This window comes from Megalobrama amblycephala, linkage group LG10, assembly GCF_018812025.1.
Source record: "Megalobrama amblycephala isolate DHTTF-2021 linkage group LG10, ASM1881202v1, whole genome shotgun sequence".
Taxonomy (NCBI): domain Eukaryota; kingdom Metazoa; phylum Chordata; class Actinopteri; order Cypriniformes; family Xenocyprididae; genus Megalobrama; species Megalobrama amblycephala.
The window spans coordinates 10,886,920-10,903,122 of record NC_063053.1 but is presented as its reverse complement, the minus strand read 5'-3'; the positions used below and the strand labels follow the sequence as shown (position 1 = coordinate 10,903,122).

Genomic DNA, 16,203 nt, shown 5'->3' with positions numbered 1-16,203 from the left:
AAGTTTAAGGTGTCCCCTGAATGTGTCTGTGAAGTTTCAGCTCAAAATACCCCATAGATTTTTTTAACTGCCTATTTTGGGGCATCATTATAAATGAGCCGATTCGGGGCTACTGGCCCTTTAATTCTCGTGCTCCACGCCCACGGAGCTCACGCTTGCCTTGAACAGTGCATCAACAAAGTTTACAAAGCTAATATAACCCTCAAATGGATCTTTACAAAGTGTTTGTCATGCATGCGGCATGCATGCGTCAGAGTATTATATACTGTTATATTGTTTACATTGATTCTGAATGAATTTGAGGCTGTGCTCCGTGGCTAACGGCTAATGCTACTCTGTTGGAGAGATTTATAAAGAATGAAGTTGTGTTTATGAATTATACAGACTGCAAGTTTTTAAAAATGAAAATAGCGACGACTCGTCTCCGTGAATACAGTAATAAACGATGGTAACTTTAACCACATTTAACAGTACATTAGCAATATGCTAACGAAACATTTAGAAAGACAATTTACAAATATCACTAAAAATATCATGTTATCATGGATCATGTCAGTTATTATTGCTCCATCTGCCATTTTTCGCTATTGTTCTTGCTTGCTTACCTAGTCTGTTGATTCACCTGTGGACATCCAGACGTTACTGGCTGCCCTTGTCTAATGCCTTTCATAATGTTGGGAACATGGGCTGGCATATGCAAATATTGGGGGCGTACACCCCGACTGTTACGTAACAGTCGGTGTTATGTTGAGATTCGCCTGTTCTTCGGAGGTCTTTTAAACAAATGAGATTTATATAAGAAGGAGGAAACAATGGAGTTTGAGACTCACTGTATGTCATTTCCATGTACTGAACTCTTGTTATTTGACTATGCCAAGATAAATTCAATTTTTCATTCGAGGGCACCTTTAATACATTTTGAGTCTATTTGAATGTTGTAATTTTTTTTATACTCTATATATCTAGACTATAATGCCTATTTTATATTTTATATCTATATATAGATTTAAAATATAAAATAACTTGAATAAAATACAATTAAAAAAAAAAAAGAGGTGTCATAAAATGGAATAAATTGTTTACATTTTTTGTCAATATCTGCTTAATGATGGCATAAGAGGTTACAAATAAATTTGTGAGCGTCATGGGTCACGGAAGCTAAATATATATAGAGAGAAGTTACAGTTAAAAATTTTGGTCTTTAATTTAATTTAAAAATCTGAGTATCTCATAAAACTCCATATTTCAATTTACAGATCTCCATTTTTTCCCCATTTATTAGTTGTCCATTGATTTTTCTTGTACATAATAGCTATTATTTAATATAATAATATAATTACTGTTTTTAGTGTGCAGACTTCGACACAGTATTCATTCTCTTATAAATATCTCTTTTCCTTTTGCAGTCGTTCCCCCTGTTCTGAGTGTGCCAGTCGGAGGGGGTGTGGTCAATGTCAGTGAGGGCGGTACTGCAGAGCTTGTGTGTTTGGTCGATGGTAAGCCCCGCCCACCTGTTCTTTGGTCTCGTGCCAACAAGGACCTGCCCATGCCATCGGGGGATTGGGTGGTGGAAACACGCGATGGACGCTTGCGCCTGACCAATGTGACGCGGGACATGATGGGAGCGTATCGCTGCCAAACCGCACCTTACAACGGCCTAAACATCAAACGCAGACAGGCTCAAGTGCAGCTCAACGTGGAGTGTAAGTGTTTCAAATGAGTAATTGACACACTGCTAAAGCTAGATGTAGTACATTAAAACTATTATAAGATATGCAAATGATCATTTTCCAAAATTGAAAATTCTATCTTCATTTACTCACCCTCAAGTTGTTCCAAACCTGTATTAATTTCTTTCTTCTGCAGAACACAAAAGATTATATTTTGAAGAATGTTGGAAACCAAACAGTTTAGGGGCTTGATGGGACTTCTATAGTATTTTTTTTTTTTCTTTTCATATTATGGAAGGCAGTGGCATCCACCAACTGTTTGGTTAGCCATATTCTTCAAAATATCTTCTTTTGTGTTCAGCAGAAGAAAGAAATACATACAGGTTTGGAGCAACTTGAGGGTGAGTAAATAATGACAGAATTTTAATTTTTGGGAGAACTATCCCTTTAAGGGATTTAGAGTTAACGCTAACAGGCTCTCCAGTGTGTTCATAGGATGTCCCTCTCTAGCCTTTCTATAGGATCACAGAAGGGTGTTATTTGTCAGTTGACCAGACCATTGGACACGTTATTTCTCAATTGACAGTTTGGACAAATCCCAGTGCATCTCAGACAGCACTCCTGTGCATGTCTGAGAAAGGACATCGGCGATAATGAAGTCTATCATGAAATTGTCTCAATCGATGGCGGTGATTAGATTTGATTTGGTGCCGCACATTCTAATGTGATTTTAATCTTGATTGTAATGCGATCCACTGACTGAGGATAGATTGAGTCTCCGAAAGCATAACCGAACAAGCCAAAGTGACACGCGTTTTCCATTAAGAGCCAATGGGCCATTATCAATGATTTTGATCCTGCTATTTTTAGGTGCCGCTTTTCGGGCCATCTGGAGTGTTAATGCGTTCAGAGTTGTCATAATGCATTATAATGCCCGCGTGGAGCGAGTTTTGTAAGTGCCAGAATAAAAAGCCTTGAATTCATTAGCGCTCTAGCTGCGCAAAACCACACAAAAGACAGACGGGCTAAACCCTGAGCCACTCAATGCGCATCAGCCCTTTTCACACGAGCCATTAGCGGAGCAAAGCACTCTGTGCTCTCATAATGGATCCTGTGTTTGTGTTGCTTCAAAATGCACCATGTGATTACAGGACAATGCTGAATTTGAGTGTGTGTCGGTTCACTGCACAGGAGGGGTATCTGGTCGTGACCATCACATTATGCAAAGAGCTTTTTGGAGCAGTGGCATAGTGGCCGGGAAAACCAGTTGCTGGTTCAGGCCATGAACATTACCATTGTCAACTCATGTCACCTTTATTTATATAGCGCTTTATACAATACAGATTGTCTCAAAGCAGCTTCACAGTAATAAACAGGAAAATAACAGAATCAATGATGCAAACTTGATCAAATATGAGACAAATTCAAAATCTGCTATAAAGCAGCTCTAAAAAGACATTAGTTTTGTTATTCAGCTCAAGTCAGTACAATTGATTCAGTACTGTGTAAAGTTTATCAATTGTGAAATGAGTTCAATTCAACTATTAAGCAGATCTACACAAGACAATAATGTCATTATTCAGCACAATTAGGTTCAAGTTCTCATCTGATAGTGTATGTGGAGTCAAATCGCTAATATTACTGAATATCAAGTGTCTTTTTAACCCCAACTGAGCAATCCAAAATCAAAGTTATGTAATCCGATTACTTTTTTCAAGTAAGTGCACCCTCTACTGTACAGGAGTGAATTTGCATTTCCTTCATCCTGAGGCATATTCATTTTACTTCTGGTATAAAAGGGCCTTTACATTTGCCAAAAATAGAACTTTTTTGTTGCTATAAAAACAAACCAACAGCGCTGCCCAGATGAGAAAAAGGCACGCAAAAGTAGCATAACACACTACTTTCCATAAAAAGTAACTAAATAACGTTTTAGTTTTAGGTTTTTATGGAGTAACACAATATTGTATTGCATTACTTTTAAAAGTAACTTTCCCCAACACTGGTCGACAGTGACAAAGACCCCAAATTCCATTAGGTGACAGAAATTGAGAAAAAAACTTTGCGAGAATCCAGGCTTTGTCAAATGAATGAACGTGGTGTGGTTTATGAATACAGGCTGCATCACAAGTCAGATTGTGGAATGTATTGTATTGTATTGTATTGTATTGTATTGTATTGTATTGTATTGTATCAAACGCTATATAAATATAGACTTAACTTGATTGATATTATTGAAATACAAGGCATAGAACCTAAAAATTATTCCAGGAGAACTAAGCATGCATATGTGTTTTGTGAATTGTAGTGCAAAAAAAAAAAAAAAATGGTATAGCAATTTCCACTTAGAAATTGCTAGTAAATTTTTTCAAAAATTTGCAAAGAAATGACAAGTAACACATCGAATTAAACGTGACTTTTTTTTAATAGAAAGGCTCAAATTTGATTTTCTACTAATCTTTGTTTTATTCACAATTTATTACAATGTACAGCTTATTTACAAATAATTTTTACAGTAGCTGTTTCCATGTAAATGTAACTTGTGCACAAAATTGGAATATTGCATAAAACATTTGCTAATAAATCACGGTTTCCATCCTGTGTGTTCAAAAATCGTCACTTCCTGGGAAACTAGCACAAGATATCAGAAAATAGCAACCGTTGGTTCTTTTTTTGTTCATCATAAATTACTTGCCGAAAATGTAACAAACACTGTCATGTTATCGGATGTCTGGTGTTCTGGAACCCAATCATGTAAAACAGTTCGGAGAGGTAATTATACCAAGTCATTTTGATGACAGACATTCGCCCAGGCACTTCAGAATGACCAAACCAACATTTGAGCTGCTGTGCTATAAAATTGGTCCGCTGGTTATCCAATCATATTCTCTGTTGAGGCAAAGTCATAGCTAGTTTATAAAAGAAATGTGTCTGCTATACTAGCAAACTTTTTCCGATATCTCTTTAGTTTATTTTTATTGATCATATGCTGTTTTGTTATTCTGTGTAACAGGGTTACTTCAGTATGTCTTTTTCCATCTGACAGACAGCATTTAGTTAAACGAGTTTGTCTCAGGTGAGCGGAGCATGTCATTGCTCAGCCTGTGATCAATTATGATAAACGATGACAACAGATACGTGATTTATACTGTTATTAAATAGCGCAGTCAATGAATCTGCACAGCCTGTACAATCAGAGACAAAGTATAAATGTTGTGCATGTGACTTAAACACAATATATACCCAGCATATGTACCACAGAGCATGCTGTGAACAAATTGGAGAGTTCTAAGGAAGGATTTATGGCCTGAGAAACCCCAGAATGCTGTGTTGCCGCTTAAATGAGTGATAGCTTCATTAAGAGCACGTATGAATCACCCTCTCCCCACACATCTAGTCTATCCTCACATCCTCAGTCCCTTTGTTTCTATCTTCCGTCAATATCGCTGCTGTAACGGGCTCGGCTAATGCGGCGTATTGCAGGATGGAGGCAGTTTAGAGCCCACCGCTGTGCTTCATCCCACGGCAGGTCTGATTTATGAGCCAGGTGGCTCTGCCTGTCTCTCTGGAGCTGAAGACAGGGGGATGCTGTCTAACATCCTGTCTCTCTGTGGCAGAAGAGACAGACAGTATCTGCCTGGAACTAAACCGCATTGAGAGGCTAGCTGGGTGAATCTCACGAAACATGCCAAGAACAGTCTCATTCTAATTATTGTAATGGGGAATAAAAAAAATTAAATAAAAAAAAACAAAACATTATTAGACATGATTTAAATTGTAAAGAATTTGTACATCATGTAAGTATTTGTTGCATACATATTGATTTAAATATGAAAACATTACTATTACGTACTAATATTTTTAGTATTAATATTTTAATTTATTAAAATATTTTACAATTACACATTTTTTAAATATTTAATTATTAAAAAAATATTTATTATTAAAAATACATTCTTGTAAATTTGTTTTCCCAATGAATTTGTGACGGTAATGAGGATTCAATGAGGACAAAAAATTAGAAAAATGTCTGGATTTACAATTAAAAACAAAACAAAACAAAACAAATAATGATCTTCAGTTTTTTCATGCAAAAAAAAAAAAAAAAAGATTTTCAGATGATTTGACTGAATAATTTTGGTCATGAAATATCAGTACTGTATCCCCCTTTTACTAACTTTCATTCATCATTGAGAGAAAACATTTTATCCTTGATGTTTTTTTATCTTTATTTTCTATTCATTGATTTTTTCTTCACACTCACATTTATCAGTAGCTATGTTGACATGGACACCTTTTGTTTCAATCAGAATTAATTCATTCCACACTGTAAAAAAAATCCCAGTAAAATTTACAGTAAAAAATCGGCAGCTGTGGTTGCCAGAACTTTACCGTAAAAAATACAATAGCAACGTATAAAAAAATCTGTTAAATTTACGGTAAAATAACGTATTTCATTAACCGATATAATGTTAATTTACCAACCTAATGAAGTACTAATATCTGTTTTGTACCTTTATAATACACTGACAGTCACCAAACACAGTGGTGATAAGAGTCACATGATGAATCAAAGTTCATCACAAGCAGCTTTTCCACAAGCTGAGAAGGACAACACTAACATATAGAAGGTGCACACAGTGTCATTCACACACACACTAAACACCATCATGGTAACATGCATGAAATTTTAAAAATGCAATAAACATTAATTTAACAACAATAGATGTAACATAAAACCCTAATGTACATAACTGATTAGAAAAAAATGAGAAAAACTAAGAAGAAACAGAGTTATTTCAACGAAAATATATCAAATGTGAAGTGTCACGCAGGGAATTGTGGGAATGTCAATTTACGGTTTTTCACTGTAAATTTTACAATGAATTGTTATTTTTCACTTCGAAAAACTGTGAATTTAACGGTATTTTACCATAAAATTACATTAAATGTACCGTTAGATCTATTACAGTTATTCACCGTATATAGTATGGAAACTTTCTGTAAACAAATTGACAGTTTTTCACCGCAGCATTTTTACAGTCTTTTACTGTTAGAATCACGGTCATTTTTTACAGTGTAGTGTTTACATGAACGCTGAATAAAGTTACCGGGTTGATGTGCGCGTTTGTTACAAGCTTAAATTCGTAATTGATTTTTTTACACTTTACTGATATACAGTTTCCTGCTGCTTGCGCATACTGTTCTCCTAAATTGCTTCTTTTTTTTGTTGTAAAATGCAGACTTAATACTTATCTATTTCCAATTCCAAGTCCAAGCACATGAACCATTGTGATGTGCTGCTTATATTTATCAAGCAGTAAAAATGCCGTTCCGCTGCCCAAAACAAGGCATCTCTGGATGAGAGTCCGAAACAAGGTCTGGTGGGATGTTGTCCTGCTCTACTTCAGAGACAATGAGTGGAAGAACAATTTTAAAATAACACGACACTTTATTCAACAACACTTTATTCAACAACAACAGCTCATTCCACTCATCGCACTATGTCTTTGCACATGCGCAGTTCCAGTTTCGGTTTTCAGTTCGATCAAGTGTTTACATGTCCTCTTGATCGGATTAGAAAAGGTTTAAACCACTCCTTACAAACCGAATGAAATTTTAATCGGATTTGGCCAATTCATTCCGATTTACGTGATTACATGTGTCTTTTTTATTCTGACTGTGCTACTAGTCCGATTACAATCGGATTATTAGGGTCCGTGTAAACGCAGCTACTGTTGTTGGGTGGCTGAAGCCCACAATGTTTTGGCTACAGACATTTGTTCTCTCACATGAGACCGATGAATATAGTTTGATTTTGGGAGCTGTTGTAAAAGAGTCTGGTGTAAACTTCATTATGGATATAGATTATTATGGAATAGAGGAGAGGAAATCACTTCTTTCTGTTATGTTTAAATAAACGCTTGTCACAAATTACTTTGAAATGCAACACTGATTATCACCTGTCACATCAAGGGAATTTATAATGCTATATACAGTATTATTCACAAAACCTTTTGTAATGCATTTCACATCTTCACTTTGCTTCCTTTCTTGTCTGTCTGTTTTTCTAGCTTGCTTTCCTCACCACATTATCACATAATGATTGTGCATAATGTATAAGTTCATACATTCCATGGGAGTTGAACCCATGACCCTGGAGTTGCTATCGCCACTGCTCTACTGTATTTTCTGTCCTTCTCTATGAAGTTTGAAGAACCTCTTAGCAAAATTTAGGACATGCCTAATTTCTAGAAATGAATGTTAAATAAACATCAAAACAAATATACAAAATTTACAAAATTAGAATGCAAAATGATTTTGTGCCATATCTGGGGTGCAGTCAAATACTATGTTTTTGTTGTTGACAATGAAAATGATTTAATAATTAAAAACATTTTTATTTATTTTTTTACTACAAACAATTGTGCCACTTATGGAGTGTTTGGCCGGAGCACCAGTTCTCTCTCACGCTGCTTGTTTCCTTTGTCTCAGATCCAAAGCTCAAACCACAGAACCTTGTGGGAATTTTAAATAGGTTTTATTGTGATCATTTTGGCAGTGTTGAATCAGTGTGAACATGAGTCACTGAAATCAGATTTGACCCTTTCTGCTTCCTTAATACACAAACCTGGTCTTACTGTGTCTATTTGTCAGGAGACAAACAATGCAAAATGTTTGTCTTTGTTTAATCTTGTTTATTGTTTAATTTTTCATCACCATGTGATAACTCCAACATGACTTTCCTTTTTCAATTGACGTCACCTAGTCAGTTTTAGACACCATTCACAACCCAGTTCACTTCTGTAATCGGACATACCTGTATTTTTCAAGTGAAACAGGAAAGATATTTTTTATTTTATCCATCCAGGATTTGGTTGGATCGTGAGAAATATGGATGATAATCGTTATGGGAAAGGTGCATGTTTGATGTCTATTTCACAGGGTTCTCTATTGAAGATAACCTTCTGTACAACCAACGAGTTTGTAAATCAGTCTGAAGCTAATACGTTTTTGTAATTATTTTGTCATTGAAATCAGTGAATTTAAGTTCATAGAGTTAATTACACGCTGATGCTTTGTCACACTCTGCACACATTATTAGTTACAGTAATGCACTGTTGATGTGTGCCTGAGGTGCTGAGATGCTAATTTGCAGTCGCATCACTCCATATATGCAGAGTGTCTAACCAGACCCTGGTAGACTGTAATTAGTCACTAGCTCTAGCACACTATATAGATTGATTCTGTGCAATTAGCTGAGACAATGTGGACCCCTTCTTATTGATTCGGGTAGTAGCTTGCAATCTGTCATCTGAACATCGTCGGCATGTGCGATGGATTCATGCAAAGTGCTTTGGTGTCGTTTATGTGGGGCTTCGTTTCCAGTAAAAATCTCAAGAGTGGTCAGTTCAATTACTCTTCTTTTCCTTAAATTGATTTTAATCCTGCTAGTGAAGGAAAAATAATGCTATTTGAGAACGTTCCTCTGAAGAAGTAAAGAGCGTTTTAACAAATTGAACATCTTTAAAGTTGTAATAGAATCTTTCTTGTTTACCAAAATTTCAGCACAGCTGACCAAAACAGATGTGATTGATTAGAAATGACTGCAAAATTATAATTGTGCACAAAATATGCAGCAAAAAAAGTAGATATAAAATGAAAAGAGAAACAAACAGATGAATATTATTCTTTCTCTCTCCACCAGACCCTCCTGTTGTGGATCCAGTCCTGCTGGATGTCCGTTCTCAAACATCCGCGTCAGTCAATCTCCGCTGTCTGGTTCTCAAGTCCAATCCAAACCGAATAGCCAGCGCTCGCTGGTACCGTAATGGGACGCCCATCCGAACCCCTCCAGTGGACCCTCAAAGTGTCCCTCAGCTACGCTTCAAACTAGACACCTCTAATAACGGCACTTACGAGTGCAGAGTGAGCAATGGAGTCGGTACCTCAACCTGCACCTTCATTGTGTCTGGTGAGTTGTAAAAAATGTATGTAAGTCTCTTTATGAGGGTTTCAGAACTGTTTACATGTGTTGTATCTTAAGGAAAAAACATTAAACTAAAATATAGATGAGCATTACGGGGGAGAATTGATCATCATGCTTTGCTGTAGCCTTCTAGATATAGGAGAGTTATCAAACTTTGTCAAAAATTAGAAGTTATATTTTGTTTGTCTTCTTACTCCTGTGTGCTTTCAAAATGCAGTCTGGTTTATTTATTTTATCCCTGCTGTAAAAATCCAGATGATACCAGTAAAGGCATAAACTTCTTAGACAAGTCTTACACGTTAGTAATCTAATTTTTATCTTTAACAAGTCAGTGACATAAAAAGGCAGATTGGTCTAATTTGAATTTTAAAAGTAAGACTGATTAGTTGGTCAGATTAGGTCTTAAAACACCCAACCAGTTTGGCCAAGTTGGTCAATTAACCCTAACCTGGTTAACTAAGATGGTTCACTAGGTCAGCCTGGACCCAGCAGCTGCTAGCCTAGATGATCAACTACTTAGAAATGTCGAGAAATCAGATCTTTTAAATAGTTTCAGGGAAAGTTTCAAAAAACCTATTCGGTGCTTGAAATCATCATGTGGTTTGTAAGGTTTTATTAATAAAGTTGTTTATTGTAATTTTGTCTCAGTTCAGTTCAGTTTAGTTGTTGACTCAGTTCTTGAATTGACTCTGTAACTGCTCGGATTAATTGAGTCTGATTTATGAAAAAATCATGCCAGGTTCAAAGGTTTGAATCCCATTGAAAACAAGAACCTTTTTTGAGATAAATACGTCTGCCAAATGCATGTGGAAATGTAAATGATTCACATCACTACAACTACCTAAAACATCTTGAGCAAACAAAAGACCGTAAATGACTAGCTTTGACCAACTAAACCATATAAAATGGTTATCATCAAGCTGGTTTAAACTGGATCTTTCATCTGGGATTACATGATTGGTTCTGCTTGCTTTCCTGGGAAATGAATAGCATTGAAATAAAAATGTGCATATTTTATGAAAAAAACAAAAACAAAAACAAAAAAAAACATCCGTCACTCACTCCTTACAGTTGAGTTGCCAGCTACTATGCTAGTTGATGATGTAGAAATCAGCCAAGAAAGGCCAGACGGGGATGTGGCACTATTCAGTACACTTCCAAAAGGCCCAGGTGTTTCTGTTCTCTCTGTGGGGGAAAGAAAATTGGCTGCTGTCTTGCAGACTCTCAAGGTTTTTTCTTCTCAGTTGGGCCTTATCTTTAGCCTTGCCAAATATCTTGGTAATATTAGGAATTGTGTTGCAACACTTAGTATGCAGTTGTTGTTATTCTATTTAATATGAAAGACGTGTAAAAAAAAATGTACCATGGTAAATGACAGAATTGTTCTGTTAGCTTCTTACACTGTTTAAAGGAGATCTCATATTAAAGGTGCCGTAGAACGTCTTTTTAAAAGATGTAATATAAGTCTAAGGTGTCCCCTGAATGTGTCTGTGAAGTTTCAGCTCAAAATACCCCATACATTTTTTTTTTTTTAATTAATTAATTTTTTTAACTGCCTATTTTGGGGCATCATTACATATGAGCCGATTTAGGCTGCGGACCCTTTAAATGATCATGCTCCCTGCCCACGGAGCTCACGCTTGCCTTAAACAGTGCATAAACAAAGTTTACACAGCTAATATAACCCTCAAAATGGATCTTTACAAAGTGTTCGTCATGCAACGTCTAATCGCGTAAGTATGGTATTTATTTGGATTTTTACATTTGATTCTGAATGAGTTTGATAGAGCTCCGTGGCTAAAGCTAACATTACACACTTTTGGAGAGATTTATAAAGAATGTAGTTATGTTTATGAACTATACAGACTGCAAGTGCTTAAAAAATGAAAATAATGTCAGTCTTGTCTCCGTGAATACAGTAAGAAACGATGGTAACTTTAACCACATTTAACAGTACATTAGCAACATGCTAACGAAACATTTAGAAAGAGAATTTACAAATATCACTAAAAATATCATGTTATCATGGATCATGTCAGTTATTATTGCTCCATCTGTCATTTTTCGCTATTGTTCTTGCTTGCTTACCTAGTCTGATGATTCAGCTGTGCACAGATCCAGACGTTAATACTGGCTGCCCTTGTCTAATGCTTGAACATGGGCTGGCATATGCAAATATTGGGGGCGTACATATTAATGATCCCGATTGTTACGTAACAGTTGGTGTTATGTTGAGACTCGCCTGTTCCTCAGAGGTCTTTTAAACAAATGAGATTTATATAAAAAGGAGGAAACAACGGTGTTTGAAACTCACTGTATGTCATTTCCATGTACTGAACTCTTGTTATTTAAAAATGCCAAGATAAATTCAATTTTTAATTCTAGGGAACCTTTAATTTATTATGGTTCTACACTAATAATAATTATTTTAGTGACTAAAGTATTTTGGTTTAAATGACGGTTACCATGATACTATTTTGTAAGGGACTTAGGAACAGCCGAAAATGACAATTTACTATAACAAAACCTGACTTTAACACTGCTTACAAGTGCATTGTTTCCTCACAAAAAGTACAGTGAACGTGTAATTTATTTGTCGTCGGCAGCACCAGATATAATTGGACAAATAATGATTTTAAACAAGTTTTAAATACTCCCCAGTATTGCGGTTCTGTTTAATGCCCATAGAGGCGCATGATTACAGTTCTGAGATGCATGTTCTTCAGTGATGCTCTAGTCTAGATGAATGGTTCTCACCCTGTGGGTCATGACCCAATAATGGGTTGCAGCTTTTTTCTGCTATAAATAAATGCAATTAACCATGTATATTTTGAATGGCAAACAAAATCACCAAATTGTATTCAATGTAAAAGCCATGTCATAAAGCAAAACCACTGATATTTCAATTGACAGTAAGATGGTAGTAATTTATCCTTTTAAAGTGTTTGACTAATCAGTGATGCTCTGTTTTGCTTTGATTGTTCTTTTAGCTCAACCGTTTAATGCAGAGTTTTACTATGACACTCCAAACCCCATTCGCACCTTGAAGAACAATTATTCCTACATCTTACAGTGGACACAGAAAGAGCCCGGCGCTGTGGACAAAATCATCGGCTACTGGATCAATGTCCAGCAGGTAAAGCAAACACACAAACACACTAGCTTAATATTTACTGCTTCTTTCTTTCTCTGTGTTGACTCAGTGGGAGGTGGATGAGTAGAATAAGTGTGTTTGTAACAGGAGTCAGGGGAATAGTGTGCTCTATGTAGGGAGCAGACAGCGGATCGATCACTGCTTGTACTGCATTAAAGAGACTCTCAGAACCCCACCGGCCCAATACAAGAACACACAAGCAGCCTGATTGGGTCTGTATTTCATCTCTGCTGGAAAAAACAGGTCATACACCCAATGGTGGTCAAGCTCTCAAAGAACATGTCAACTAGGTCCTCACCAGCTTGTAGTCTATGTGATAAACAACCAGCTTGGATTAAAATAAAGTGTTGTTAGAGGCCATTCTGAGGTTATGTTTCTGCTAACAGTGTCATTGATGGAGTAAATTGGCCTTTAGGGTTGACCTTGCAGGCCACTTTGGACGAAAATATTGATGTTAGCACAAATAAATCGTGAATTGAAGTTGCATATTTATAGCATGTGCAAACCTATTGTGTTTAGTAGCTTGAGTTCTCCTCAACTGAGCTGAATTTGTCCTCATTGTGTCCATCGGACTCAGCTTTGCCAGGTGGCATAGGATGCTCATGTATAGCTAATTTTATTTCACACCCATGCAGTAATAATTCACATGGTTCTTGCCTTTTGACCTTCATCTCTGAGTCAGCAGTGTGAGGCCACATGAACATTTGCTTTGTATTTCTGTGTATTGTCCAAAATACAGTGTCTAGATAATATGCTAAAAAAAAAAAAACAAGAAAATATGTCCCAGTTTACATTGTGAGGCTCACTGACTGAAAAGGTAGTACTTTTTTGCTGCAGATGGAAAGCTGTTTCTTGCCCATTTATAGATACATTTATTCTAGATTTTGTGATTAGGACGTTTTTCTCTCAGAGCAAGCAGCTAGTTAGCAACTAGCTTAGCTGGAAAAATGCATTTTCAACTATCTGATTTTTACACATGACACAGACAGGTGCAGTCATTGTAAATGTTTTTGTCATTTACAATGTGCACTGACAAATTTTTTGACTTGTTTTTAACTTATTCTTAACACTTTAAGAAAAAAAAATCTGAAAGTGCAATAAAACAAAATAAACCCCTTTTAAAGATACATTCTCTGAAAACAAGCCATATTATCTTATGCAGCATTACTCCTCAAGTGAATTGATCTTGTTTTAAGCATTTTTAGATATTTTAACTGGAAAACAAGTCAAAGCTGCCTATGCTGCCTTTAAGATACAGTACTTTCTTTTGGCCAAAAAGTTTCATCTCAAGTATCCTTCATGAAGAAGGCATTCCCAAGCTGAGTAGAAAATACACTGTGTGCAGAATTATTAGGCAAGTTGATTTTCTGATCATATTTTTTTTTTTCCAAGCACATTTTACCAATTCCAATCCACATCAATCTTAATAACTACTATTAATATTGTTTTTAATCATTTATAAGTGATATATAATTGTTCATGAAGGCTGGAAATGAAAAATGTCTTATATTCAGGTGTGCAGAACTATTAGGCAGGTTTTCTTTTACAGGCAAAATGAGCCAAACAAGAGATTTAACTCAGACTGAAAAGTCAAAAATTATTAAATACTCATGAGAAGGATCCAATACTAATGCAATACTAGAAATTGCAAAGTTAAAGCATGACCAAGGGACAGCAAAATGCTCATTGGGTCAGCGGGGTCATGCAAAAACAGGTGGAAAAGAAAAGACACATGTTAACTGTAGGGTTGTCCCCCTCCTAAAAATATAATATAAAAACCACTCTGTGAATTGTAAATAATACAATGATATATACTTAAATAATTGTGTAAGCAGTAAAACAATACAAATGCAGAAAGAAAGAAAAAGAAAGAAAAAAAAGCGTTTTAAGTTTAGAAACAATTTGAGTCCCCCCTCTAGGCTTGTTATGATAGTCAGGTGTTACCGGTGTTATTCACAATGTTCAGCCGCGCACCAATTACATCACTTGCCCACCGCCACCCACCATCGTTTTAGTAATAAAAATCATTTAGTTCAGTTAGAGAACAGACATTACAATTTAAAACTGAACGTGTCTGCTCATTTCATCGTGAGCCGAACGAGAGTGTATGCCGTGCCTCCAAGCTGTCTTATTTGCTTTGTTAATAAATGTTCTTTGTTAAATGTAAGAGAGTTTATATTCGTTTCTTATTTATTTGGTTCCACAGTGTTTACTGATTTTCAGCTTTTTATTTAAACTTTGTGTAAGTTTGTTATTTTATTAGGCCAAAAGCATGGTGTATGCCGTTTTTATTCGTTTTGTTAATAAAAGTTAGTATGTTTAGTATAAGCGAGTTTGTCATTGTACTGTTTTTGTGCAATGTTGTTGTGTTTTTCATCAAAAATAATAATGAACCTACCATTCAAGCAATTGACGGCCCTGAATTGCCGCTAATTCGAAAGCGAAAGTAAAATGCATGGCCGCACGGGCATTCATAAGCTTTTTAAAAGCAAGTTGGAAAAGAGGGAAAACCTCCAACGCCCCTGCTCCATGCTACACTAATAATAGTAGTAAGGCTTTCCTCTGTGTACACATACCCTTACAAGTGCAATTTTGGCTGTGTTATTTGTGTTCCCTTCAAAAATTGCTCTTGAGAAATGTTATGTTTATTGTCCCCACAACTGTTGCTGATTAAATTTACGCCCATGCCTGTACTGAACTGTTAAGGGTGACGTAGCACCTGAGAAGAACCAGGTATGCTTGAGCATTCTGTCCTTTTTAGGGTCACATCCTGTGACATCGCATCTTGTTTTTGGTTCATTTACATATCTTAGGTCCGTGTTGCGTTCAAATTCCAGTCAAACCTCACCAGAGTTCGTTTGGAAGTGAAACGGTGGATCTTGGTCCAATTGTTTGGCGTGAACCAGGGTTCACACTGCCATCATCTCTCATTTTGAATAAATACACTAGATCTTTGAAGCTTTCACAGGGATTCCCTCCACCCCCTGTGTGTTCCGGTTGAAATCTGGTCACTCAGCGCAACAAACAAACACCCACTAAACATCTCGGGACGACCCAGGCTGCGGCCGGGCGGGAGCGTGCTGCCAGCGCATAGATGCTCCCTCGCCACAGAAACCGCTTCATCAGATTTTTTGATTCCGACGTCCTAATCATCTATTCATAGAAACCTAGCCCAGAGGGGGGCGGCAGGAACGGAAGAGCGCCAATGAATTATGGAAGGAGGCAGGAATCAAAGCGAACGGGGAGGGGGAGATTAGCCACTTGTCTTTGTGTGCATGAATAGCTAATCTTCCCCTCTTTAAAACCTTACCTTAAGTAAGAGTCTACAGGGACCAATGAATTAACATCCTGACTGCAGAAAGCGTGCATTAACTTTTATGAGCATATGT

The 16,203-nt window shown here is 36.5% G+C and overlaps 1 protein-coding gene across 4 annotated transcripts in view; it reads left to right on the top strand.

Moving 5' to 3' along the window:
- Nucleotides 1–16,203, top strand: part of LOC125276727 (MAM domain-containing glycosylphosphatidylinositol anchor protein 1) — a 205,336-nt gene that overhangs the window by 134,831 nt on the left and 54,302 nt on the right. For all 4 annotated transcript variants that reach the window (XM_048204536.1, XM_048204535.1, XM_048204533.1 and 1 more), the window contains exons 9-11: nucleotides 1,407–1,703; nucleotides 9,379–9,645; nucleotides 12,651–12,796. In XM_048204536.1, coding sequence (XP_048060493.1) covers nucleotides 1,407–1,703; nucleotides 9,379–9,645; nucleotides 12,651–12,796 — 710 coding nt within the window. The remainder of the gene's footprint in view (nucleotides 1–1,406; nucleotides 1,704–9,378; nucleotides 9,646–12,650; nucleotides 12,797–16,203) is intronic.